The 27,880-nt window shown below is 37.4% G+C and overlaps 1 protein-coding gene across 2 annotated transcripts; it reads left to right on the plus strand.

Moving 5' to 3' along the window:
• The first annotated feature begins 546 nt into the window (after positions 1–546).
• On the plus strand, positions 547–27,880 carry LOC120873720 (cytochrome P450 2C19-like). 2 transcript variants are annotated; one of them, XM_040254564.1, is made up of 9 exons: positions 547–714; positions 2,161–2,323; positions 2,503–2,652; positions 7,922–8,082; positions 9,671–9,847; positions 18,896–19,037; positions 23,261–23,448; positions 26,237–26,378; positions 27,371–27,880. In XM_040254564.1, the coding sequence occupies exons 1-9, from the start codon at positions 547–549 to the stop codon at positions 27,550–27,552; spliced, it is 1,473 nt and encodes a 490-aa protein (XP_040110498.1). In that variant the 3' UTR covers positions 27,553–27,880. The 2 variants fall into 2 exon arrangements, with proteins under 2 accessions (XP_040110498.1, XP_040110499.1); XM_040254565.1 differs by lacking the exon at positions 9,671–9,847.

A 27,880-nucleotide genomic window follows, 5' to 3' on the forward strand; every position in this document is an offset into this window, starting at 1 on the left:
TGGGGCACAAAGAGTTGGACACCATTTAGTGAGTAAACAGCCACAAGTGCAACATTAGTACAATGCATTCAAATACTTTGAATCCTTTCACCTTCAAGGACAAAATATCCTAGCATTAGATAGAGCATTCTTTTTAAATAAAGAGGGTATATATTACAGTGATTGTCCTCAAAGTGATACATTCCCAGCTGGTCATTGATTTGAATCTAGAATTTCAAAATCTTTTTGTCATTAGATTTTTATTTTAGTGGTTCTCAATCTTGGCTGCATAATGAAACCACTTTGTAAAATTATAACTGCAACACCATCTACCGTGATTAAACCAGAATCTCCAGAGTGGTCACTGGACACAGAGAAAACAAGACTAAAGGACAGTTTATTTTGATTTTTATCACTGGAGTAAAGTTTACGCATAATACAGTGCAAAGTGGATATAACTGATTGGCCTGTTTATATGGGAGGGGCCAATGTTGAATTAACAGAGACTATTATAAAAGCTTTAGACTTCATGCTGACAGTCATCTGAATAAGAAGAGAAGGCGCCAAATGGATCTGGTTGTGGTCCTGGTGCTCTGTCTCTCCTGCCTGCTTCTCCTCTCACTCTGGAAACAGAGCTCTGGGAAAGGGAAGCTCCCGCCGGGTCCCACTCCTCTCCCGATTCTTGGAAACATCCTACAGTTAAATGTTAAGAACATCAGCAAATCCTTAAGTAATGTAAGTAGACTTTAAGCTCCTCCAGTGTCTTGCAAACAGTAAGTAAATTAAGCCAAACTAAAATAATTATATATATATATACATAAACTTTAATATTCCTCCCCCTTTTTTTAGCTCTGTCATTATCATAGAGAAACAAAATAATGTGTTTTGTATGTAGAGGAGCACTTGGCTCTTTGAATGGAGCAATCAAAATAATACGGTGTCAAAAGTTAAAGTATTGCTTCCCTTCTGTATTTCATAGCCTGGGGCTGAAGGTAAATTGGTAAATGAAGTGTTTGGCAATAATAAAAGTTGCTTGCAGAAGACGTACACTATAAAAGCTGTGTATTTTGTTCAGATGGTCAATTCTATGAAAACAGAACTTTTCTGAAGAAGCACATTGGGCTTGGTATTAAGGAAATAGCTCTGTGTTCAAGACCAGCATGAGTGAGTGAAAGAAAGAAGTCATTAGTCAGGGTCCAACTGGCGGCAGCAGCAGCACTCGTTTGGATTCTGCAGGAAGCTGCCGTCTGTACCCTGCGGATGCTGCAGGATGGAAGATGGTGTTCTTCCATGAGATGCTGTATGTCCTGGCACTGCCTCTACAATGCTTCTTCTCTTTCTGTGTTAGCTTTCTGCATTAGAACTATTTGAATTTATTTTTTAAAATATAGAATTGTAGCATATTCAGTATTCTGCAATGGCCTATAATGGAATAGAATTTGAAAAATAACATGTTTTATATTTATGTATTATATATATTATATATGTATGTGTGTATGTATACATATATAAAACTGAATTATATATACACATATGATATATGTTGTATGATATGTATATGTACAAACATGTATACATATATATGTACACATACATACATATATATATATATAACTGAAACAGTTTGTTGTAATCTTGAAACTAGTACTGTAGTTTTATAACAGTACTATAAGTCAACTATCCTTCAAAAAATAATTGTAGCGTTCATCACAGGACTGGAGAATGAGAATTCTCGTGGGAAGAACTCTACATGTAACTCTGAAGCAGTCAGCTGGGTGTTGGTTTAAAGGTGGGCTTTGCAGAATCATATATTGTTCAAGGATCAGAAATTGAACAAGCGAGATTCACATTTCAATCCTCTGTATATAGTAACTCTGGGCACTGGAATGAAACGGACTTCCTTGACCATGGTTTCCTTATTTATAAGTGGAGCAAATAAACTTGCTGAAGGTGTTGATATGAGGATTAACTGTCACGTGTACCAATTACTTGGCATTGCAGTTCCTCCATTAGTGGAAGCTGTAACAACCACCATCATGCTTAGGTACTGAATTCAGGAATATTTAGGCTGTATGTGGCAGAAGAAAAACATAATTGTAAGATGATAACACATTCTGCATCAGGCACAATGTATTATCAAATATTGACTTCTTTTGCTATTACATGCATCTCCATTCCCAGCTCTCAAAAGTCTATGGCCCTGTGTTCACTGTGTATTTTGGCATGAAGCCCCTGGTGGTCTTGCATGGGTATGAAGCCGTGAAGGAAGCGCTGATTGATCTGGGAGAGGAGTTTTCTGGAAGAGGCCATCTCCCAGTGAATGAGAAAGCTAGAAAAGGACATGGTAGGTGGGCCATGTGCGCGTGTTCTGCATTCAAAACGGGGATGAGGAGGATGGAAAAGAGGGGTTTGAAGAGCCCTCCAGCAGAGCTGGATCCACCAGAAAGGCTGCCGACTGTAAGTTCACTCCTCCTTGCCTAGGGCCTCCCTCCTGTTTATAGTTTCTGTTTCTCCTCCTGGCAGGAATCGTTTTCAGCAACGGGAAGAGATGGAAGGAGACCCGGCGCTTCTCCCTCATGACGCTGCGGAATTTCGGGATGGGGAAGAGGAGCATCGAGGACCGCGTTCAAGAGGAAGCGCGCTGCCTGGTGGAGGAGCTGCGAAAAACCAACGGTGGGTGATTCTGTGCTCTGTAACTCTGACCTTGACAGACTGCTGTCTTCTCCAGTGACGCCGTTGGAAACATTTCAGGAGTGGCTGCATTTTCCCTATGGATCATGATTGCAGCCCTTCCTTCGAAAAGGGGAGGCTGTGAAGAAGAGGGAGCCAAGGGAATTTTGTGTAGCTATGCTGGATCGTATGGTGTACACCCATGGCTGTGCACACAGGGTGGATTTAAAGGTCACTTGCCATACTTTCTCTGAACCTTGTTTTCACATCAGAAATCACAAAAAAAATAGTTCTGAAGCATTTCCTGAAAAATTGAGAAAACAATATTTTTCTCATAGCGTAAATATGGATTGTCTACTTCAGAGCATTTCAGCAGGAAATAGTTTTTACCTGGACAGGGTGGGAATGACCTCCTCGTACACTTATGGAGCGTGAAACCAGTATCACGTACATGCACGTAATTGAACTATATTTATGTGTTCATCCTCACAGACTTGTCTGAGAGTGTTTCCAAGGCCCAAACCTACAATACCTGCCAATAGTAATGGCATATGATTTTAATCATTTAGGGATATCTTATTGCAGTTCTCATCAATTATGATTTTTCTAAAAATCAACACTATTTTAAAATATCAGCACTCCTTATTTTGTTTCATAATACTCACTGTATTGATTTATATATTTTGAATAAATATTTGCTATGTCATAATTCTGTAAAATACCAAGTTATAAAAAATGTTTTTTTTAATTAGATTTCAACATTTCAACATCTCTTTACCCTCTCTCCTCTAAGTCAAATTTGGCTCTCTTCTCAATTTGCAAACTTGCCCCAACTTTATTGGACTTTATAACAAGTGTATGGTAATTATTTACCTTGCAGTACCAGGTATCAGTTCAGTTCAGTTCAGTCGCTCAGTCATGTCTGACTCTTCGTGACCCCATGAACTGCAGTTCACCAGGCCTCCCTGTCCATCGCCAACTCTTAGAGTTCACTCAAACTCACGACCATTGAGTCGGTGATGCCATCCAGCCATCTCATCCTCTGTCATCCCCTTCTCCTCTTGCCCCTAATCCCTCCCAGCGTCAGGGTCTTTTCCAATAAGTTAACTCTTCACATGAGGTGGCCAAAGTATTGGAGTTTCAGCTCCAACCTCAGTCCCTCCAATGAACACCCAGGACTGATCTCCTTTAGGATGGACTGGTTGGATCTCTTTGCCATCCAAGGGACTCTCAAGAGTCTTCTCCAACACCACAGCTCAAAAGCATCAATTCTTCTACTTTCTTTACAGTCCAACTCTCACATCCATACATGACTACTGGAAAAACCATAGCCTCGACTAGACGGACATTTGTTGGCAAAGTAATGTCTCTGCTTTTTAATATGCTGTCTAGGTTGGTCATAACTTTCATTCCAAGGAGCAAGCATCTTTTAATTTCATGGCTTCAACCACCATCTGCAGTGATTTTGGAGCCCAGAAAAATAAAGTCAGCCTTGGAAGTCCCAAATTCTGCTATTTTAAAATCCTTTATCCTGTATTAAGTGAAACAAATGACAGCAAATCAGATTTTACCTGTGACTCAGATATAGACAAAGAAATACCCACCCCAAATACCCACTTTTCCAAATTACCTCTGCTAGTTTGGCTAAAATAAATGGTTTTTGTTTTTAAGAATTAGGACCCTGGAACCTGGCATAGAAGCCCAAGTTACATGTTTCTTTTATCTATGTCTTAACCATTTCTTCCCAACACCTTTCAAAAATTTATACTAAAAAAACCACCTAACATGAAATCTACCATCTTAACAAATTGTTAAGTGAATACTTACTTACAGCACTGAGTTTGTTAACTATAATCATACTGTTATACAGCTAGTCTCTAGAACTGTTCATCTTACAGGCCTGATACTCTGTACTCTTTGAACTATGACTCTCTGTTGCCATACCTAAAGGAGTTCACTTTTCAATGAGCGTTTAATCAGAGACAACTCCAAGAGTAATTGATATATGAACTGAAGTGTTTATTTGCATCTAGTAAAGGGAATATTTTTCAAAGATCTGGCTTCCTGAGCAAGGAAAGCTTTGTCCTTTTATCAGGGCAGGGGATGAATATTTGGTGAGAAAGTTTTGTCATTACATATAAAGGTTGTCATAATTTCACAGAAGCCCAGTTTGGGAGCATGCTTCTTCACACATCATGTGTTATGTTAATGGACCTTAATCTGACTGCAGAGATTTTAGCATTCACATGAAGCAAAGGTAGCTTTTGGACAGTTTTTGGTTTGTGTGCTCAGTCTCCAGTCTTGTGGTTGGGCCCAACCTGGTTTGAATTGGCTTTTGAGAAAAATCTCTTCCTGGAAACTTCTATACCTTAAAATAACCACACAACAGCAACAAAGAAACCAACACTGGCTGATACTCTTACATGAGTTTCATAGGGACACGATGAGGTTTCTAGATCTCATTCTTTGCATGAGTTGGTCTAGGGCAGAGGTCTACTGGAGTCATCTTCATTTTCTCTTCCCCCAGACCCTGGCAACTAGCATTCTTTCTGTTTCTATGAATTTCACTACTCTAGATACTTCATATATAAGTGGAATCATGCAACATTTGTTTTTCTGTAATCAATTATTTTCACTTAGTACAGTGTGCTCACTTTTTATTCATGTTGTAGCATATGATATGATCTTTCATTTTTATGGCTGAATAATATTCCAGGGTATCTATTTATCACATTGTCTTCTTTCTAAATACCTTTATCTTGAAGTTCTAAGCAACATTGTACATTATCTAGTACAGATTTCCCATGATTTGAAAAAGATTCAGAAAAATTCTTTATATGAATATAACTCACTCATATAACTGATACCATGAGATTGCAGTTGATTGTTCTCTGACATTCTCTTTTATATATATATATATTTATTTATTTTTGGCTGCATTGATCTCAGTGGTAACATCCTGGATCTTGACTGCAATATATGGGTTTCTCTCTAGTTGTGGCTTGTGGACGCTGTAGTTTGCAGCACGCAGGCTCCCTAGTGGAGGCTTAGTTGCCTTAGTTGCCTCCTGGCATGTGGAATCTTAGTTCTCCAATAGATCCCACATCCCCTGCACTGGAAGGTGAATTCTTAACCACTGGACCACCACTGGAAAGTCTCCAGTGCTTAATATTCTACAGAATTTTCAAATGGATGATAATCAGCATTTACAACGTTAGTAATTAAATTATATGAAAATGCCATCTTTTAAATTTTTTTAAATTATTTTTAATCAATTTCCTTCATTGAAGTATAATTGATTTACAATGTTGTGTTATTTTCTTCTGTACAGCAAAATGGTTTAGTTATACATACATATATATATATACACATTGTTTTTAAAATATTGTTTCATTATGGTTTACCATAGGAAAATAAATATAGTTCTCTGTGCTGTACAGTAGGACTTTGTTGTTTATCTACTTTATACATAACTCTTATGTATAACACCCCTCCACCAAACTTTTATATCTGAAGTAGTAACTAAGTAACTCAGTTACTTAGTAACTTAGTAAGTAAGTAACTCTGCTAACCCCAACTAAGTAACTAAGTAGACTTTGTTGTTTACCCACATTATACATAACTCTTACAGCCATAAAATTAAAAGACGCTTACTCCTTGGAAGAAAAGTTATGACCAACCTAGATAGCATATTCAAAAGCAGAGACATTACTTTGCCAACAAATGTCCATCTAGTCAAGGCTATAGTTTTTCCAGTGGTCATGTATGCATGTGAGAGTTGGACTGTGAAGAAAGCTGAGTGCCGAAGAATTGATGGTTTTGAACTGTGGTGTTGGAGAAGACTCTTGAGAGTCCCTTGGACTGCAAGGAGATCCAACCAGTCCATTCTGAAGGAGATCAGCCCTGGGTGTTCTTTGGAAGGAATGATGCTAAAGCTGAAACTCCAATACTTTGACCACCTCATGCGAAGAGCTGACTCATTAAAAAAGACTGATGCTGGGAGGGATTGGGGGCAGGAGGCGAAGGGGACGACAGAGGATGAGATGGCTGGATGGCATCACCGACTCAATAGATGCGAGTTTGAGTGAACTCCGGGAGATGGTGATGGACAGGGATTCCTGGCATACTGCGATTCATGGGGTCGCAAAGAGTCAGACACAACTGAGCGACTGAACTGAACTGAACTGAACTGAACTTACATCTGAAGTAGTAACTAAATAACTAAGTAACTTCAGTTCGGTTCAAGTTCAGTCGCTCAGTTGTGTCCGACTCTTTGCGACCCCATGAATCGCAGCACGCCAGGCTAAGTAACTAACTCTGCTAACCCCAACTTTCCACTCCACTTCACCCCCTGCCAAACCTCCCCGCTGGCAACCACTGGTCTGTTTTCTATGTCTGTGATTCTATTTTTGTACCCAGGATTTTTAAATTGCATTTTCATTTTGCTTCATGGCTTTGCTCTTAGATTCTAACTTAAAGGCAAAGAATGATAGGATTAGAAAGCAGTGGGAGCATTGCATGGCCATTGAATTTGAACTCCAAAGACCCAGGTTTGAGTCCCCGCGTTGTCCCTCTCTTGCCATGTGACTCTGGCTGAATGTCTCCTGCTTCCAAGACCTTGTCCTCTTATTCTTTAAAATGGGCATGGTAATACCTAACAACAATAACATGACATATATTCAGTGAGTTTCACTGAAGGGGCTTTCAAAAAGCTGATACACACAAATACTACAAAGTATAATTACTCAAGATCATCTCAAGTACAACCACTTCTTACAACTAATTAAAAGTTGTCCTTTTCCTTTCCTGAGCTTCCATAATCCTTTTCCCAACAATTGCTTGTATTCAGATTTTAAGTTTGTATTGCATGATGTGTCCCTTGCTGTTCTCTGCCAGTTCTGCATCTTGCCAGTCCAGGGGGATTGTAAACCACACAAGGGATGCACTTACATTCTCTCCTATTTCTGTTGAAAATACTATCTTTAAATATTTTCTTCTTTATCTCTTGGGCAAAGGAACGCTGGGTGAAAAGAGCACAAGTATTGGCACTGGATATGATTTTAATATTTTTTTAAAAGCATTATGTAACTAGCTATTCAGATTAAGGTAAAAGTGATGTGTTAATTTTGTGCATGTTGAATATTGTGCTGTTAAGGGAATTTGTAGGAGAAATATTGACAAACTTTCTAACATAACCATTACCTGTTGTCTCAAAGGCAAAGTGTTTTTCACATGTATGCTTTAATGATGTGTTTAAATTGTTATTCTTCAGGGTTGCCCTGTGATCCCACTTTCATCCTGAGCTGTGCTCCCTGCAATGTGATCTGCTCCATTATTTTCCAGAACCGTTTTGAGTATAAAGATCAGGTTTTTCTACATATAATGAAAATGTTTAATGAAAACGCCAGAATTCTGAGCTCTCCATGGCTGCAGGTGAGGCCAAGTTCCTTTCTTTTTGAGGAATCATTTCTGCTCTTTTCTGCGTGAGGTCCAGATCTCTCTCTGCACAAAGCTGTGAGGTGAATGTATGAAGAGCACAGACCTGCCCAGAGCTTAGCATCGTGGAGTGCTCATCTAGGGCAGATGATTAAGCTCTTTAAGAATAGACAGGAAAATACATGCCCAGAATAGTACAGAACTGCAATTCCATCCCATTGACTCTGTTTAGCGGTTTTTCCATAAACTACTTTGGTGACTTCTCCAAAGCATGCCCACAGCAGTAGAAGGACTTCCAGATCCTTCTGGAAAGGCTTCCATTGCCCACAGGTCTAGTCATTCAGTCTCCACTTAGTTACTACTTCAGCGTATTGGCAGAAATATATGCTTTGGGGAAGGAAGAGAAGATCTCCTTTAAGGGGGAGAGTGCTTCCATGGGACACTGACTAGGATAGGAGAGTTTGATACTTCAGTTGGCATCCTGACTGACAAAATAATTGCTTTGGGGATGACAAAATGATTGTTTCCTTGGTGTAGGAACCATAAACCAACCTCACAGGTGTACCCTGTGCTGAGCTGACATGTTCTGCCTTCTGCCTAAAAGACAATGGTGTGACTTCATTAAGGTCCCTTAATTGCCCTGGTTCCCAGTTACTTTATCCATAAAATGTTGAGTTGTGTTCCATGGTGTCTTTTGAACTTTCTAGGTTCTAAAATACTGATTTTATGTTTGAGGCTACTAAACAGAAATAGAAACATAAGGAATCAGCTCTGTGCATATCAAGTTATCCAAATTCTCTTAACCTCTATTTCATCTATAAAATGTAAATTCATCCCTTATTTCATGATTGTAGGGAAAACTTGTTATAAAAAATAATAAGATAATTGATATAAGGATGATTTTATACTATAAACATGATGTGTGAATATTCAGTTCAGTTCAGTCACTCAGTCATGTCCGACTCTTTGCGACCCCATGAATCACAGCAAGCCAGGCCTCCCTGTCTATCACCAACTCCCAGAGTTCACCCAGACTCGCGTCCATTGAGTCAGTGATGCCATCCAGCCATCTCATCCTCTGTCATCCCCTTCTCCTCCTGCCCCCAATCCCTCCCAGCATCAGAGTCTTTTCCAATGAGTCAACTCTTCACATGAGGTGGTCAAAGTACTGGAGTTTCAGCTTTAGCATCATTCCTTCCAAAGAACACCCAGGGCTGATCTCCTTCAGAATGGACTGGTTGGATCTCCTTGCAGTCCAAGGGACTCTCAAGAGTCTTCTCCAACACCACAGTTCAAAAGCATCAATTCTTTGGCGCTCAGCCTTCTTCACAGTCCAACTCTCACATCCATACATGATTACTGATATGTGAATATAGGAAATTATTATCATCTTTCATCCCTGGGTTGAATTTTCTTCCTCAAATACATCTATCAACATAGATACAGTGTATTGTTAAATAAATATTTCAATACAAAGACCATGTTATATTACTATTTTAACATGGCTGCTCACCAAGGATGGGCATATAGTATATAAATTTTCATAAGTGTTCTTTATTTAATAAACTATTGTTTTCTTTTCTAGGTCTGCAATACTTTCCCTGTTCTCATTGATTATTTCCCAGGGAGCCATAACAAATTCCTTAAAAACTCTGCTAATATAAAGAGTTATATTTTTGAGAAAACAAGAGAACACCAAACATCCCTGGACATTAACAACCCTCGGGATTTTATTGATTGTTTCCTAATCAGGATGGAGCAGGTAAAATGTTAATGACAACTCAATAACTTGGTTGCTTATGCAGTTTGGGGGTCATTGAATTTACTGGAGATGTTTCAGTGGTTTGGCATTCTATGCTGACAGGTATTTGAATTATGTATAAATCTATAGTAAGAATCTATTTTGGAAGATATAACATTTAACTGTTTAATCAGTTGAATATATTGATTCTACTCTTCACATACTAATAATATACCTCTGGAAAGACAGATGACTCCTCAGGTGAAATGGAAACACTTAGAAACAAGTTAGAACATATAAAATATTGTGGTATGATATGATGATGGGCATGATAATTGCACACACTGTATGATGAAATGGAAAAGAATGGCTTAATCTAGCTGAACTTTTTGCATGTCAGGTGGTTGGAAATAAATCTTAATATATTAGCACTGAAGGGCAAGATAGGGAATTTCAGATGGGTGAATGCTGTATATATAATGCCATATATATTGGCCCGTGATGGGAAAGAGTAGGTGGATGGAAGAGAGAAACCTTAATTTTGTGTGAAGTAAAACGAATTGGCATCAATATAGAGTTGGAGTTACACGTCTGTGAGCATGAATTCTGCACCATGTGTTGAAAAGATTATTTTCCCCACATGAATCATCTCAGCATCTTTGTCAAAAAAACCAGCTGACCCCAAATTTGAGGGTTTATTTATGTAATCTGACATCTGTTTCAGTAATCTAAATGTTAGTCCGTACACTTTCATCTGGTCATTTTAATTACTGTTTTTTTTTTTTTTTAAATCAGAGACATCTCTTTGCCAATATAGATCCATATAGTTAAAGCTATGGTTTTTTCATTAGTCATATATGGATGTGGGAGCTGGACCACAAAGAAGGCTGAGTGCCAAAGAATTCATGCTTTTGAATTGTGGTGCTGGAGAACTTGAGAGTCCCTTAGTTTGCAAGGATAGCAAACCAGTCAATGCTAAAGGAAATCAACCCTGAATATTCATTGGAAGGACTGATGCTGAGGCTGAAGCTCCAATATTTTGGCCACCTAATATGAAGAACTGACTGTTTGGAAAAGGCCCTGATGCTGGGAAAGACTGAAGGCAAAAGGATAAGGGGATGGCACAAGATGCTGCGGGTAGATAGTATCATCGACTTAATGTACATTAATTTGAGGAAACTCTGGGACATAGTGGAGGACAGAGGAGCCTGGCATGCTGCAGTCCATGGGGTAGCAAAGTTTTGGACACAACTTAGCAACTGAACAGCAACAACAGTTAGTTTTGAAGTTGAGAAGTGTGAGTCCTTTAATTTTTTGTCATTTTAAAGATTGCTTTGGTTTTGTGTGTCTCTTGAATTTCCAGATGCTTTTTAAGATAAACATCAATTTATGCAAAGAAATCAGTGGTGATTTTGACACAGATTGCAAGAAATATGTAGATCAACTTATGGAATCATGTCATTTTAAAATTGAGGTGAAATTTACATGCATATAATTAACCATTTAAAGTATACACTTTATTGATATTTAGTGCTACAGTTTTTGTCTTACAATTAGCTCATTCATTAAAATATTTTTCCATCACTTTGCAGAAACATACCATATCCATTAAATCATCACTGTCCATTTCCTCCACCCCATCATGTGTCAACCTGTAGTCTATGTTTTGAGTCTATGAATTTTCTTGTTATGGGTGTAGTGTATAACAGAACTCATAGTATTGCCACGTTTGTTTCTAACTTCTTTCACCTAGTATGTTTTGGAGGTTTATCTAAGTTATAGTATGTATCAGTACTTTGTTTTTCTCTTTTATGGCTGCATAATTTTTTATTTTATGTACATATGATATTTTTTTTTTCATTCATATATTGTTAGACATCTGGGTTGTCTCCCTTTGGGTCTTATGAATGATGTTTCTTCATGGACATGTTTTCATTTTCATTGAATAGATTCCTAAGGGTGGAATTGATGAGATGTGGTAATTTTATGTCTAACATTTTGAGGAACAGCCAAATTTTTTCAGTAGTGACTGCAGCATTTATATTCCCACTGGCAATTGAAGGTTTATGTTTTCTGACACAATTGTCAGTGCTTAATTTCCAATTTCTTGCCATTATTAAAGCTTTCCTAGTTAATGTGAAGTGGTTTCTCATTGTAGCTTTAATTTATATTTCCCTAACGAACGATGATGTTGAACATTTTTTTGTAGGGTGTTCCTGGTTTGTTACCCATTTTTATATCTCCTTTGAAGAAATGTTATTCAGTTCTTTGCCATTTTAAAATTGTGTTGCTTGTCTTTATCATTGAGCTATAGCTATAATCAAAAGTTGATATTTTGTGCATTATGCCCTTACATATATATATAAAATGCAAGTATTTTCTCTCGACATAAAGATTGTCTTTTCATATCTTTGATTATGTCTTTTGATACACAACAACATTTTTTACTTTGATGAAGTCCAGCATTTGTATCAGACAAATACATATATAAGAGAAATATATACACATATATTTGTAATTTTGGCATCAAATCTAAGGATCTGTTGCCAAATCTGTGTTTGTGAAGATTTACCACTTTTTTCTTCTAAGAGTTTTATATGTTTAGCTCTTACATTAAAGTTTTCATCTATTCTGAGTTACATTTTGTGTATGAAGTGAGGCAGACTCTAACTTCACTCCTTTCCTTGAGGTTACCTGGTTGTTTCAGCACCATTTCACAGGTAGTAACAAAATAATTCTGATTCTTCCCTTCCATTTCTTGTATCAGGTTATCATTCTTCCCACTTTTATATAAGCATTTGTATATAAGTTTGTATGACATATTCATAAGAATTACCCAATTAAATTCATTGTTATTATTTTGAACAAACTAAAAGTTTGTTTGTTCAAAACAAAGAAAATAACTTTTTTTAACCTTCACTCATTCTTTGTAGCTCTTCATTTATATAGATGTGTTTCTCACCTACGTGATTTTCCTTCTCTCTGAAAAATTCTTTTAACAGTTCTTGCAAGGTGGTTTGATTGGCAACAAATTCTTCTCAATTTTTGCTTTTCGGGCATTTTTTTCCCCCAAGAAAGTCTTCATTTCTCTTTCCCTAATGAAGCATAATTTTGCAGGGTTCACAGTCTTGGTTGATGATTTCTTTCTCTTGATGCTTTCAATATTCCACTCCACTGTCCTTTTGCTTCTGAGGTATGTAAGGAGAAGTCAGAATGATTCTTCTTATTGTTCTTTAATAAATAAGATCCTCTTTTCCTCTTTTTTTCAGAATTTTAAATTTATTTATTTATTTTGGTAGTTTGAAAATATATGCCTAGGTGCAGGAGCTTTTTGATTATGTTTTGCTTTTTTGATATATATTTTGTTTATTTTCCTTAAATTTTCTTTTTTTTAAATATAAATTTATTTATTTTAATTGGAGGCTAATTACTTTACAATATTGTATTGGTTTTGCCATACATCAACATGAATCCACCACGGGTGTACACATGTTCCCCATCCTGAACCCCCCTCCCACCTCCCTTCCCGTACCATCCCTCTGGGTCATCCCAGTGCACCAGCCCCAAGCATCCTGTATCATGCATCAAACCTGGACTGGTGATTTGTTTCATATTGGAAATTATACACGTTTCACTGTGGTTTAGTATGTGATATTAATTTGGGGAAAACTCTCAGTCATTATTGTTTCAAATATTTCTTCTGTTCCTTTATCTCTTTTTTTTCTATCTCCAATCACGAATATGTTACACATTTTGAACTTGTCTAATAGTCCTTGGATATGCTTTTTTTCCTCTTTTTTAAAGGTCTTTGGTCTCTTTGCATTGGTGTTTTTTTGTTGAGATTTCCTCAAGATAGAGATTCTTTCTTCAGCTGTGTCCAGTTTACTGAGAAGCCCATCAAAGGCTTTCTTTATTTCTGTTACAGTGTGTTGATCTCTAGCATTTCTTTTTCTTTTTGTTTTTATTTTTTATTTTACTTTACAATACTGTATTGGTTTTGCCATACATTGACATGAATCCGCCACAGGTATACATGAGTTCCCAATCCTGAACCCCCCCCCACCTCTCTCCCCATATCATCTCTCTGGGTCATCCCAGTGCACCAGCCTCAAGCATCCTGTATCCTGTATCGAACCTAGACTGGCGATTTGTTTCTTACATGATAGTATACATGTTTCAATGCCATTCTCCCATATCATCCCACCCTCTCCCTCTCCCACGAGTCCAAAAGTCTGTTCTATACATCTCTGTCTCTTTTGCTGTCTCGCATACAGGGTTATCATTATCATCTTTCTAAATTCCATATATATGTGTTAGTATACTGTATTGGTGTTTTTCTTTCTGGCTTACTTCACTCTGTATAATCGGCTCCAGTTTCATCCACCTCATTAGAACGGATTCAAATGTATTTTTTTAATGGCTGAGTAATATTCCATTGTGTATATGTACCACAGCTTTCTTATCCATTCATCTGCTGATGGACATCTAGGTTGCTTCCATGTCTTGGCTATTATAAACAGTGCTGCAATGAACACTGGGGTACACATGTCTCTTTCAATTCTGGTTTCCTTGGTGTGTATGCCCAGCAGTGGGATAGCTGGGTCATAAGGCAGTTCAATTTCCAGTTTTTTAAGGAATCTCCACACTGTTCTCCATAGTGGCTGTATTCTATCTCTCTCCTTACATTTCCCATCTCTTCTTGCATGGTTTCTACTTTATCCATTAAATCCATGAGCAGAGGAATATAATTTTATGTTCTAGTCTGATAATTCCACATTCCTGTCATGTCTGGTTTTGATGCTTGCTCTGTCAAATTCTGGTTTTTGCCTTTTGGTATGCCTTGTAATTTCTTGTGGAATGGTGAACATGATGTGCTTGGTGAAAGGAACTGTTACAAATAGTCATTTAGTAATGTGATGGTGACATGTGGGAGGAGGGGAAACATTCTATAGTCCTGTGAATCAGTCTCATACATTAAACGAAACTTTGCCTCTGGACTGTGAGTTTTACATGTGTTTTTCCCCTTCCTTAGGTGGGAGAGGATAGGTTTAGTAGACTAGAGTTGAATATTTTTCTTCCCTCGCTGGAATGCTAGAGCTGACTGGATTGAGTATTTTCCTTTCCTTTAGTCAGTTAGGCTCTGATAATACCCCAGCAGGTGGGGCTATTGGTTAGCTAGTTTCTGTTGAGGGCAAGGCTTGTTAAGAATAGAGTGCTCTGATATATTTTAAAAACACTCCTTTTGCCCTTCCCCTGCTGGAAGCATAAAGGATTTTTTTCTCCAGTTGTGCTTTGAGAACTTGCTAAAACTCCTAGAGATAAATCTCAAAAAAATTTGATGGCCCCTGGAAGATGGGGTCACCCTGTCTCTCAAAGTTGTTCATGCTAACCCTTGAGTGATTTCTCCATTACAATTCAGTTCTCATGGTTCTTTTCACTCACTGAACCTCCTTTTGGTATGTCTGACTCCCTGTATTCCCCTGTCAGCCTCTCCAGTCTAGGGGGCATTGGTGTTCCCTTTGTGATCAACACTCTTAAGAGTCTTTGAAAAGTTTATTTTTTAGTCTGCTCAGCTTTTTAATTGTTTTTAGGAATGGAGTTGAAGCTTCCAAGGTCTTTACATGTAGAGCTATCAGATTTATTTTTCTACATTTATAAATTTGTGAATTTTTAATTTTTCATCCTGCTATTGATGTTTAGGGGATTCTCAGGTGGCTCAGACCATAAAGAGTCTGCCTGCAATGCAGGAGACCTGGGTTTGATCCCTGGGTCAGGAAGATTCCCCTGGAGAAAGAAATACAACCCACTCCATTATTCTTGCCTGGACAATCCCATGGACAGAGGAATTTGGCGGGCCATGGGGTTGCAAAGAGTCAGACATGGCTTCATTTTCTTTCTTCTATTAATGTTTAGCCTCATTTTACTGTGGTGAGAGAAGATAAGTTGTATCATTTTTTTAAAAATCTTTTTGAGTTTGTTGAGAATTGTTTATGATCTAATATGTGGAGAATGTTGTATGTACATTGGAGAAGCATGTATATTCTGCTGTTGTTGACTGAAGTTTTCCTTCTATGTCTGTGAGTATAGTTGATTCTAGTGTTCAAGTTTTTATGTTTGCTCATCAATCTTTTGTCTAGTAGTACTATCCATTATTGAAAGTTGGATATTGAAGTCTTGCATGATTACTGTAGAACTCTGCATTAATCTTATTGGGTCTTTCAATGTTTGCTTCATATATTTTGGGGGCTCTGTTGCTTGATGAATACATGTTTATAATTATGTAACTTCTTGATGAATTCACCTTTTTAGTCCAGTATAAAAGATACCATTCTTATTTTTTCTCTTTAAACTATTTTTGATAATTTTTTTCTAATATTAATATAGCCAGTCTAGCTTTATTTGGCTACTCATAGCTTACAAAATCTCTTTCCTTCTTTCTCATTCAATATATTTGTATTTAGCATCTCAAGTGAGTTTCTTGTACAACATACAGGGTTTTTTTTGTTGAGAATAGTTGACCTATAACATGTACAGTTATATAACAGTTAGTTATAGCTGTACCATATAATGATTCCATATTATACAAAATTATTACTACAATATGTATAATTAACATTTATTACCACACATAGTTTTAGATTTTTTGCTTATAAATCTTAGGATTTACTCTCAGCAATTCAAATAGGCAGTATGTTATTAACTATAGTCATCATGCTGTGTATTCCATCACCAGGACTTATTTATTTTATAACTGGACATTTGTACCTTTGATTCCCTTCATTCATTTTGACCTCTTCTCCCTTCGCTGGTAGCTACCAATGTGTTCTCTCTGAGATCAAGTTTTTAGAATATTTCACGTATAAATTTGATCACATGGTATTTGTCTTTCTGTATCTAATTTATTTTACTTAGCATGATAAATACAAGGCCCATCCATCTTGTCACAGATGTCAGGATTTCCTTCTTTTATATATGTAGTGGAATATTTCTATACACAGTTTAAAATTTTATTCCTTCAATATATGTCTTAAATTGTGAGTTTCAATCAAAGAGATCAGTCATACTAAAGATTTATTTCTGCCCTATAATTTTTTCCTCTAATGTATTTTTAAATTTTGCTTCTCAATTCCTTCAGTATAGCCTTATTTTTGTTTGATCAACTTTTTTCTAGTGTACCTTTTTAATTTCCATTCAAATTTTTTGTGTATTTTACAATTAACTTTTTAGTACTTATAAAAGAGATTATTGTGTTGCCATTCTAAATTCATAACAATTCAGTATGAACTGATTCCTCAGTAGCTTCAAATCACATACAGTAACTCTGCTCCCATTCAACTTCACCCCCTTATTTCATTGGTGTACAAAATTATATCTCTATATTTTGTACTTAGAATCATCTATTTATAATGATTTTTTAATAAACTTTTACATAATTTAGAAAATAAAATGAGGCTTTTCTACTAGAATACAGTAGAAGCAGTGACAGATTTCCTCTTCTTGGTATCTAAAATCACTGGATGGTGACTGCAGCCATGAAAGCTATGACCAACCTAGATAGCATATTAAAAAGCTGAGCCATTACTTTGCCATGTAGTCAAGGCTATGGTTTTTCCAATAGTCATGTATGGACATGGCAGATGGACAATAAAGAAGGCAGAGTGCTGAAGAATTGATGCTTTCTAACTGTGGTGCTGGAGAAGGCTCTTGAGAGTTTTTTGGATAGCAAGGAGATCAAGCCAGTCAATCTTAAAGGAAATCAACTCTGAATATTCATTGGAAGGACTGATGATGAACCCAAAGCTCCAGTACTATGGCCACCTCATTGGAAAAGACCCTGATGCTGGGAAATAGTGAGGGCAGAAGGAAAAAAGGGTGACAGAGGATGAGATGATTGGAGGATGAATCATCTCAGAGGATAAATGGTATCACTGATTTAGTACACATGAACTTGTGCAAATTCCAGGAGATGGTGACACAGAGGGAAGCCTGGCGTACTGCAGTCCTTGGAGTCCCAAAGAGTCGGACACGACTTGGTGACTGAACAACAACGATAGTGGTTTTTGCTTTTCTATTTGCCTACATGCTTATTTTTAACAAGGAGCTTTATCAATCTGGCTTCGAATTATCATCTTCTATCTTTGGTTTTGTTAACCAGGAACCCTTTAGCCTTTATTTTAGGGTGTCTTATATCTCCTATTTTATGGAGGGATAGTTTTGCCACATACAAAAGTCTTGGTGGACATAATTACCTTCAAGATTTTAAATATATCTTTCCACTGATTTTTGGCCTCTACAGTTTCTGTGGAAAAAATGAAATGTTATCATATTGATGATCCTTTGTATATGACAAGTTACTATTCTCTTGATGCTTTGAACGTTCTCTCCTTTGCTTTGGCTTTTTTTTTTTTTTTTTTTGCTTTGGCTTTTGACAGTTTTATTAAAATATGCCTTACTGTGAGTCTATTTGGTTTTATCCTTCTTGGAGTTTGTTTAGCTTTTTGGATTTATAGATTCATGTACTTTGCAAAATTTTGGAAGTTTTCAGTCACTCTTATTTCAAATACTTATTCCTTCCCGATCTCTCTTCTGGGACTCTATAAAGTGGATGTTAGTACAATTGATTGAGTTCCATGGGTCCTTTAGGATCTATTAATTTTTCCTTATTCTTTTTTCTTTCTGATAATCACACTGCAAATTTTTATTCTTTCTTCAGGCTTGCTGTTTCTTTCTTGAGTTTCCCATTGTCTACTATTCAAACTTTCTGGTAAATTTAAAAATTTTCAGGTGCTGCGTTTTTCAGCTCCAAAATTCTGTTTGGTTTATTTTTTTATAGAAACTTCCTCATTATTCTGTACTTGTTCATATACTTTTCAAATTTTCTTTAGTTCTTGATGATTTTCATCAATTTTTAAGCATATTTAAGGCATATATCTAAAAGTTTCTATTTAGTAAGTCTATGTCTGGACTTCCTCAGGAATGATTTGTGTCAGCTTGGTTTTTTAGCTGTTAGTGGTCCATGCTTCTTCCTTTTTTGTATACTTTGTAACTTTTTAATTAAATTATTTCTAGGAAAAGCACAATCAAGAACTGGTGTATACTGTTGAAAACTTGGCAAACACTATATTGGATTTGTTTATAGCTGGGACAGAGACGACGAGCACCACACTGAGATATGGGCTCCTCCTCCTGCTGAAACACCCTGAGGTCACAGGTATGATAACATGGTGGGCAGGGTGATTTCAGAAGAGATGAGAGAAAGATGCTTGAATGTATTCCACCTTGTTTCTCTCAGGAGACTATTTAAGTCTCTGAGCAGCTTCATTGTTTTCAAATTTAATGAAGGGATAGTAATGTGACATCTTTACATAATATGAGAAGACAACTAAGAGAAGTGAAGACTCTGTGAATGGTAAGAACATCAACACAGCAGCATCTGAATTTCATGGGAGGTCATGTGTAGCAGGCATGACCAGCATGAATTGACCTGGAGCTGCATATTGGTTTTATTATGGAAATGTAACTGTGATGTACCTTCATTCTGAAAATGCGATGTTCCAAACACCAGTGTCTGAGGACTACTCAGTTCAATCCCAGTTTGGAGAGCCAAGATCTTACGTGCTGTGGAGGGTGGCCAAAAATAAAAACAAAACAAAACAAAAAAATAAAGCCAGTGTCGGGAAAATGGAAATGCTCCTTATTGAAGCATAACTAGAAATCATAGAACTTTGGTGAAGCTGCCTGATATAATTTCCACAGTCTAAGAGGTTCTCTAAAGAGTTAGATTGACAATAAATTGGCTTAAGATATTTATGTAAAGGAATTGTACTAGTCCATTTGTTCCTTTTCAGAAAAGTGGTTATTGTGAAAAAATGCATTTTGAGGGGTCAAGAATTTTATCTTTCACAAGAACTTTTTGTTGGAAATTAATTTTTAAAGGCTTATGGTTATGCATCATGGTTTAGAAACATACATTACCTTGATTAGTGTCAGAATAGCCCTGAAAAGATTATATCATAAAAGAATTAGCCTTTTAAAGTTGGAGAAGAGGAGGTCAAGAAGCAGCCAACAAATATTCAACAAATTTCTGAAACACAGAGAGCATATTGAGGGGTGACAATGAAGACAGTAGAGAGAATGAAGTAGTTGTTCAATCACCGACTTGTGTCCAGCTCTTTGCAACTCCATGGACTGCAGCATGTCAGGCTATCCTCTCCTTCAGTATCTCCCAGAATTTGTTCAAATTCATATCCATTGAGTCTGTGATGCTATCTACCCATCCCATCTTCTGCTGCTCCTCTCTCCCTTTGGCCTCAATCTTTCCCAGCATCAGGGTCTTTTCCAATGAGTTGGCTCTTCGCATCAGGTAGCCAGAGTATTGAAGCTTCAGCTTCAGCATCAGTCCTTCTTTTTAATATTCAGGGTTGATTTCCTTTAGGATTAACTGGTTTTATCTCCTTGTAGAAACCCTTGGACTCTCAAGAGTCTTCTCCAGCACCACAATTCAAAACCGTCAATTCTTCAGTGTTCAGCCTTTTTTATGGTCCAACTCTCACATCCATACATGATTACTGGAAAGGACATACCTTTGACTATATAGAATTTTGTCGGCAATGTGATGTCATTTGGTTTGTCATAGTTTGTCATAATTTTCTTTCCAAGAAGCAAGTGTCTTTTAATTTCATGGCTGCAGTCACCATCTGCAGTGATTTTGGAGCCAAAGAAAATAAAATCTGTCACTACTTTCACTTTTTCCCCTTCTATTTGCCATGAAGTGATGAGACTGGATTCCATGATCTTAGTTTTTTGAAGGTTGAGTTTTAAGCTGACTTTATCACTCTCCCCTTTCACCCTCATCAAGAAGTTCTTCAGCTCCTCCTCACTTTCAACCATGAGAGTGGTATCATCAAATGAGGAGAAGTCATTTATGTTCTTTTAGTCCTTAAGTTTCTGAATTGAGAAGTACCTAGTTTCAAAAAAGATGGAGGGAGACAAAGGCTGATAAAAGTAGCTCTCCTAGCCATGAGTCTTTGATAACTCCTTTTATCAGGTAACTTTGATTCTCCAATAGGATGAGAGAGGTTTACTATCTAGAGAAATGGAATCTAAGAGGCCCTACACTCAGGACGCTTGGCAGAGACCGGGGAAAAGGGTGAGGTCACAGCTTAGAGGAAAGATTAGGGAAGAATCCACATCTTGATTTCAAGGATTCTTAGTTCCTTTCTCCATTCTGCTTCTTGAAATTCAGCTGCCAGAGAAAAACTCCAGAGAGTGAGCACTCTGGAGAAAAGACCTCCAAGTTTCGCCACCTAGACAGAAAATTATTTTAACATGTCTCACAGAGTGAATGAAATAAAAACATCCTTCCCAAGACACAGGGTCATGAAATTTCAGAACACCAGGATGAAAGAGAAAATCACAAAAACTTTCTGAGAGATGTAGCAGATCACAGATATTAGAGTTCACAACAGCATCAGAATTCAAGAGTAACTATCAAACCGGGCATTAATTTTTAAAGGGTGTTTTCAGTCTTGTATGCTTGTCACAGTTTTTATCCACTCTTTTCCCTTTCTCATCCAGATGCCCGAAGTCATGTCGAGGAAGTCATGGGCTCCAGGGATTTGAAAAACTCATGAAGGAGAGTGAAAGTGTCAGGGCTATTGCTACATAGCAAGCCTGGAAAATATCCACATCTAAATGGATTAGGTGGATAAAGCAGGTGTGAGGGGAGACACCAAGAGCAAAAGAGAGGCGATGGAGTATCTGTGGTTTCTGAATAATAAGTAAATTATTATTAGGAGTTTGAAACATCTGCTTCCATGTTAGAAAATAATCCTAAATCAAGATACAGAATTGTTTGAATTGAACTAAAATAATATGGTTAGGTCCAAGAAAGTACCAAAAAGGAACATAATCATAATTGTCTTACCAGGAAGCAATGTTTATTTAGTCAGAATGCTGTTAGAGTGAATATTCTAACAGCCAAAAATTGTGATGTAAATATATTTGGGAAATGGACTAAGGGGATTTGTGTGTGTGTTTGTGTGTGTGAGTGTGTGAAATTGTATGGGTAGGGAATGGAGATGTAAATTCTCAACTCTCATGCCAGGACATCAGATTATTGTTTTAAAATTTGCAAGTTAAAAATAGAAACAAAGAGTCATTATTTAGAAATAGGACATGAATTTCAGAAGAAACTGCTAAAATGCTCAAGGTGGTGGCATTTGGCAATAGGAGGATAAAGTGAATACCACTGTAAACTATTCATGCAAAATACACAAATACAATAAAACACATATAAGTTAAATTTTAACCTGTATTATTTTGATCTAAAATTAATATTTTATTTTTGTTTGCTTTTTGAAGGACAATATTTTTAAATTAATTTATTTATTTTAAATGGAGGCTTATTACTTTACAATATTGTGGTGGTTTTTGCCATACAATGACATGAATCAGCCATGGTCGTACATGTGTCCCACATCGCAAACCCCACCCACCAACCTCCCTCCCCAATCCATCCCTCTGGGTTGTCCCACTGCACCGGCTTTGAGTGCCCTGTTTCATGCTTCAAACTTGGACTGGTGATCTATTTCACATATAGTAATATACATGTTTCAATGCTATTCTCTCAAATCTTCCCACCCTCACCTTCTCCCACAGAGTCCAAAATCTGTTCTTTATATCTGTGTCTCTTTTGCTGTCTCACATACAGGGTTGTCATTACCATCTTTCTAAATTCCATATATACGCGTTAATATACCGTATTGGTGTTTTTCTTTCTGGCTTACTTCACTCTGAATAATAGGCTCCAGTTTCATCCACCTCATTAGAACTGATTCAAATGTGTTCTTTTTAATGGCTGAGTAATACTCCATTGTGTATATGCACAACAACTTTCTTATCCATTCATCTGCCAATGTAATTTTTTGACTTTATATTCTGTTTATATTTGAAACATTCCACCATTTGTCTTTGTTTTATCATGTATGCTAATATAGAGATATGTATAGATGTATCTTAAGCCAGGCTTGTAAGAGACTTACATGTGTCTGTACCCTCTCTATGTTTAGGTTCGTTTCTGGTCTTGTAGTTTATGTGTATAATGATGTTGAAAGTGAAAGAAAGTGTTAGTCATTCAGTTGTGTCCCTTTGCGACCCCATGGGCTGTAGCCCACCATGCTCCTCTGTCCATAGGATTTTCCAGGAAGGAATGCTAGAGTGAGTAGCCCATTTCCTGCTCCATGGCATCTTCCCAAACCAGGGATAGAACCCAGGTCTCCTACATCGCAGGCAGATTCTTTAACATCTGAACCACTAGGGAAGTCCATAATGCTGTTGGGACACCTTCATAATGCCTCATGTATCCCTGAATTGGTATGGAATATGGGTGTGCATTTTCCTCTTTCTCCATCCTTCTTACTTATCTCTTATCAGCTAAGGTCCAGGAAGAGATTGACCAAGTCATTGGCAGACACCGGAGCCCCTGCATGCAGGACAGGAGCCACATGCCCTACACGGATGCTGTGATCCATGAGATCCAGCGATACATTGATCTGATCCCCACCAGTCTTCCCCATGCAGTGACCCATGACGTTAAATTCAGAAACTACCTCATCCCCAAGGTAAGACTGGTTTCTCTTATACTGACCTCATTGGTTTCGTAGTTCCTATTTACAGAGTATGGGCGCAGCCCTTGATGAACACAAGGTGAGAGAAAAAATTGTCTTGTGTGTGATGGCTTGATGGGTTGTGTGTTGTTTCCAGTTTAACCTGTAAAGCTTTGTAACAGATTTCAACAGGTAGCAGTGCAAGACTTCCACATTTTTTGTTTCTTTTATATTGTTTGTCTAACCATAGCTGTCCACATTTCCAAATGAGTGTTAGTATCAATTTGTCCATTTACCAAAATACTCTGCAGGGATTTTCTTTTAGAATGGCGACATTTTAGATCAATTTAGAAAGACTGAATATCATGATATGAACATGATATAGTCTCCCTGCTTTAAAGGACTTTCTGTAGTGTTTTTCAATAATTTATTCCAGGCATTGGCTTGAATATTTTGGGGATAATTTTCCCAAGGTGGTTATTGTAGTTATAAATTTTTTAAATGCCTTTTCTATTTTTGTATGTAATATCAAAATATAACTTATTTTATCATTTTTATGACCTTATACATAGCAAACTTGCTAAATTTATTATTTTTTTAATTTTTTAAATTTATTTATTTTTTATTTTACTTTACAATTCTGTATTGGTTTTACCATACATTGACATGAATCCACCACGGGTGTACATGTGTTCCCAAACCTGAACCCCCCTCCCACCCCCCTCCCCATAACATCTCTCTGGGTCATCCCCGCGTACCAGCCCCAAGCATGCCATATCCTGCATCGTACATAGACTGGCAATTCGATTCTTACATGATATTATACATGTTTCAATACCATTCTCCCAAGTCATCTCACCCTCTCCCTCTCCCACTGATTTCTGAAAATTTCTCTCTAGTTAATTGCAATTTCTATATACATTATCCTGCTATCTGGGTTAATATCTTTGTATCATCCTTTATTTATTTCTGATCTGAAGGAGAGTTGAGATTAACATCTCACTATTGGGAATGATGTTTTATGGGCCTTTTGTCAGTTTTTTTTTTTTTTTAATCAAATTAGCAAAGTTTGCCTGGTAGCCTAGCGGTAAAATAATCCTCTTGCCAGTACAGGAGATGCAGGAAAAACCAGTTCAATCCCTGGGTCAGAAAGCTCCCTGGAGAAGGAAAGGGCAACCCACTCCAGTATTCTTGCCTGGAAAACCCTGCCACAGGAGCCTGGTGGGCTACAGTCCATGGGGACAAAAAGTGTTGGACGTGACTGAGCTGGAGCATGGACAGCATATATTTGGTAGACCATACCAGGTTGTTTTAGTTAATGCAGAATTCAGGTTAAATCATTGATAAGCCAGAATGATTTCACTATATTGCAATATGTGAAAATTTCTTCCATTAATAACCACTTATGTATCCATATCCAACCATCCATCAAAGCCTCCTTACTTCAGTATGCATGCCTCAATAACAGATTATTGTATACAGAGGAATAATAGCATGTGTACACAGGTGTTATCACTGAAACAATGATATTATCTAATACACTGGCTATACTTAAAATATCCCAATTTTCTTAGAATAACTTTTCTATTTTTTTTCCATCATAAATGAGGTGAGGTTCCATACTGTCACTTATTCCATTATTATTTGTTATGCAGTGCTGTTCACATGATAAAGTGGTATTTGCCAGGTTGCTCCAGAGCAGAGGTCCTTTTTTTACATTTAATACACCAAAATCTATTGCATGGTACGTTAGGGCTTTGAGAGTATAGTGTTTCTTAATCATTTACCCAACAGTTTCAGCTTTGCTAGCAAAACTTATTTAAACTGATGATACTAACCTGATTGATATGAAATGATTTTTCTAGTTTTATCATACTTGCTGTGTTTCAAATCTAGGATTAATCTGTGATGACATCTACTGTATTTTTGTTTTCTTAAATAATTTTTATTTATTTATTCATTTATTTTTGGCTGTGCTGGGTCTTTGTTGCTACACATGGGCTTTACTCTAGTTGTGGCAAGTGGGGGTTCATCTTCATTGCAGTGCATGGGCTTCCCATTTTGCATGACTTCTCTTGTGGAGCATGTGCTCTAGGGCCCAAGGGCTTCACCAGTTGTGGCGATTTGGCTCAGTAATTGTGGTTCCCAGGTTCTAGAGCACAGGTTCAGTAGTTTGGTGCCTTGGCTTATCTGCTCCACAGCATGTGGGATCTTCTTGGACAGAGTTGAACCTGTGTCTCCTGCATTGGCAAGTGGATTCTTTACCAATGAGCTACCAGAGAAGCCCTACCGTATATTTTAAAATAAGTACAGATTGTCTGCATGGCAATGGTAAACACTAATATTTGTTACCATACTTATTATCACAGAAAATCATATATCCATTTATAAAAACACTGTGAACAGGTAACTCCAGAACTTTCTAGTTCAATAGAGACTTCAATTTTAAACCATAATCCAAATATGAGATGAGTGAAAATTGAAATGATAAAGTATCTGGTGGGAACAGACACTAGTATCCAAACATGGTGATTAGCAGATTGGATTCATAAGGGCTGACACCCTCGGACCCAGATACCAAGGTTTTCAGATGCTGTTGGATTTCACTTTAGCAGCATCACTGCCACTAGTCTTAAAGTTACCCTTGTTTTTACATGTTCTGTCTGCATCAAAATACCACTGCCTTTCTTTGGACTTAGGATTCCTTATTATTAATCCTTAGAATGGACTAAATGATTTGCAGCATTTCTTCTAGCTTCCTGACTTCTCCATAGTTTAGTTTATCTTCATCTGTTCTTTCCAGGGCACAAATATATTAACATCACTGACTTCTGTGCTACATGATGACAAAGAGTTCCCCAACCCTGAGGTATTTGATCCTGGCCACTTCCTGGATGAGAGTGGCAACTTTAGAAAGAGCGACTATTTCATGGCTTTCTCTACAGGTAATAATTTTTTTCCCCTCAATCCTTTAGAGGACAAGATACCTTCTAAGGATCAGTTGGGAGTTACATAGTAATCCTATGGGGCTGGTAGAAATGCTTTCTCCATAATGAGAGGCAGCAATCCTCTCATTATGCCCACGCATAAAATGCCCATGCGTTTTCCCTCCCCATGAGACATCATCATTATTGGGCTAGATTATTGGAGCTTTGGAGAGGTGACCCAGTTATTTCAAATTTAGAAATAAAACGAGCTGGAAACTGAAAATGTAAGAGAACCATATCTTAGCCAAAAAGAACCGTGTGTTATAAAACCTCAAGGTGTGTTGGAGGTTGATAAAGAGTAGGTATACTTAGTGCAGAGAACAGACGCTGTGAAGAATGGAAAGAAACATGTGGACTACTAAATTAGGATCAGAAAATGTAGCCAGTATATGTGACTTTCTAGAAAAAGATGGATAGAAACGTGAAAATATGAAATTGTGGTTATAATATGTGAATAATTTAATAAAGTGTTTGGAATAGTCAGTAAATATTTGTTGAAAGAGTGATATTTTATTTGCTATGGTAAGATATCAGGTGGATAGCATATGTGTCCACCTTTTGTCCATCAGTCTCCCTAGTCATCCTGCTTTCCATCCATCCATTCAAACATTCACCAAATGGCTAGTAAATAATTTCCCCACTCCAGTACCCTTGCCTGGAAAATCCCATGGACGAAGGAGCCTGGTAGGCTGCAGTCCATGGGGTCTCTAAGAGTCGGACACGACTGAGGACTTCACTTTGACTTTTCACTTTCATGCATTGGAGAAGGAAATGGCAACCCACTCCAGTATTCTTGCCTAGAGAATCCCAGGGATGGGGGGACCTGGTGGGCTGCCGTCTATGGGGTCACACAGAGTTGGACACGACTGAAGCGACTTAGCAGCAGCAGCAGCAACAGCCAGAAAGACAGAGTTCAAGGAATATGTACTCTCTGTGTTTGTTATTTTCAGGAAAACGTATTTGTTTGGGAAAGGGCCTGGCCCGTGTGGAGCTGTTTTTATTCCTGACCACAATTTTACAAAAATTTACCTTGAAATCTGTGGTTGACCCAAAGGACCTCGACATCACCCCAGTTGTCAATGGGTTAGTTTCTTTGCCACCGTTTTACCAGCTTTGTTTAATTCCTATGTGAGGAATGTTAGATCATCTGGCTTCTTCAGTGATGTTGTCTTCAACTCCCTCTCATCTCCAGCATCGTTCACCTGCTTCCCCTCAACTTTCCTGAGAGTGCCTGCTCTGACCTCTCTTCATTCATTGTGCAATTTCACTGCAGAAATGTATCTGCTGTTCTTCATACTCTGTAACATCTGTATTGGGTACCAGATAATGCACATAATTATCTGATGTTGAATAGTTCTACATGCATAGGACTATATACTCTAGCAAAATAAAACAAGATTACTCTGTACAATGCAGAGCTATTTCTGCTATGCCTGTTTCTAATAAAACACATATCTTGT

Source organism: Oryx dammah, unplaced genomic scaffold (genome assembly GCF_014754425.2).
Source record: "Oryx dammah isolate SB20612 unplaced genomic scaffold, SCBI_Odam_1.1 HiC_scaffold_14, whole genome shotgun sequence".
In the NCBI taxonomy this organism is placed as follows: domain Eukaryota; kingdom Metazoa; phylum Chordata; class Mammalia; order Artiodactyla; family Bovidae; genus Oryx; species Oryx dammah.

Coding starts and splice junctions, on each gene's coding strand:
- LOC120873720 (XM_040254564.1), top strand. CDS start 547: ATGGATCTGGTTGTGGTCCTGGTGCTCTGTCTCTCCTGCCTGCTTCTC. Junction 8,083..9,670: donor TGAGCTCTCCATGGCTGCAG/GTGAGGCCAAGT, acceptor TTTCTTTTCTAG/GTCTGCAATACTTTCCCTGT. Junction 26,379..27,370: donor TTTCATGGCTTTCTCTACAG/GTAATAATTTTT, acceptor TGTTATTTTCAG/GAAAACGTATTTGTTTGGGA.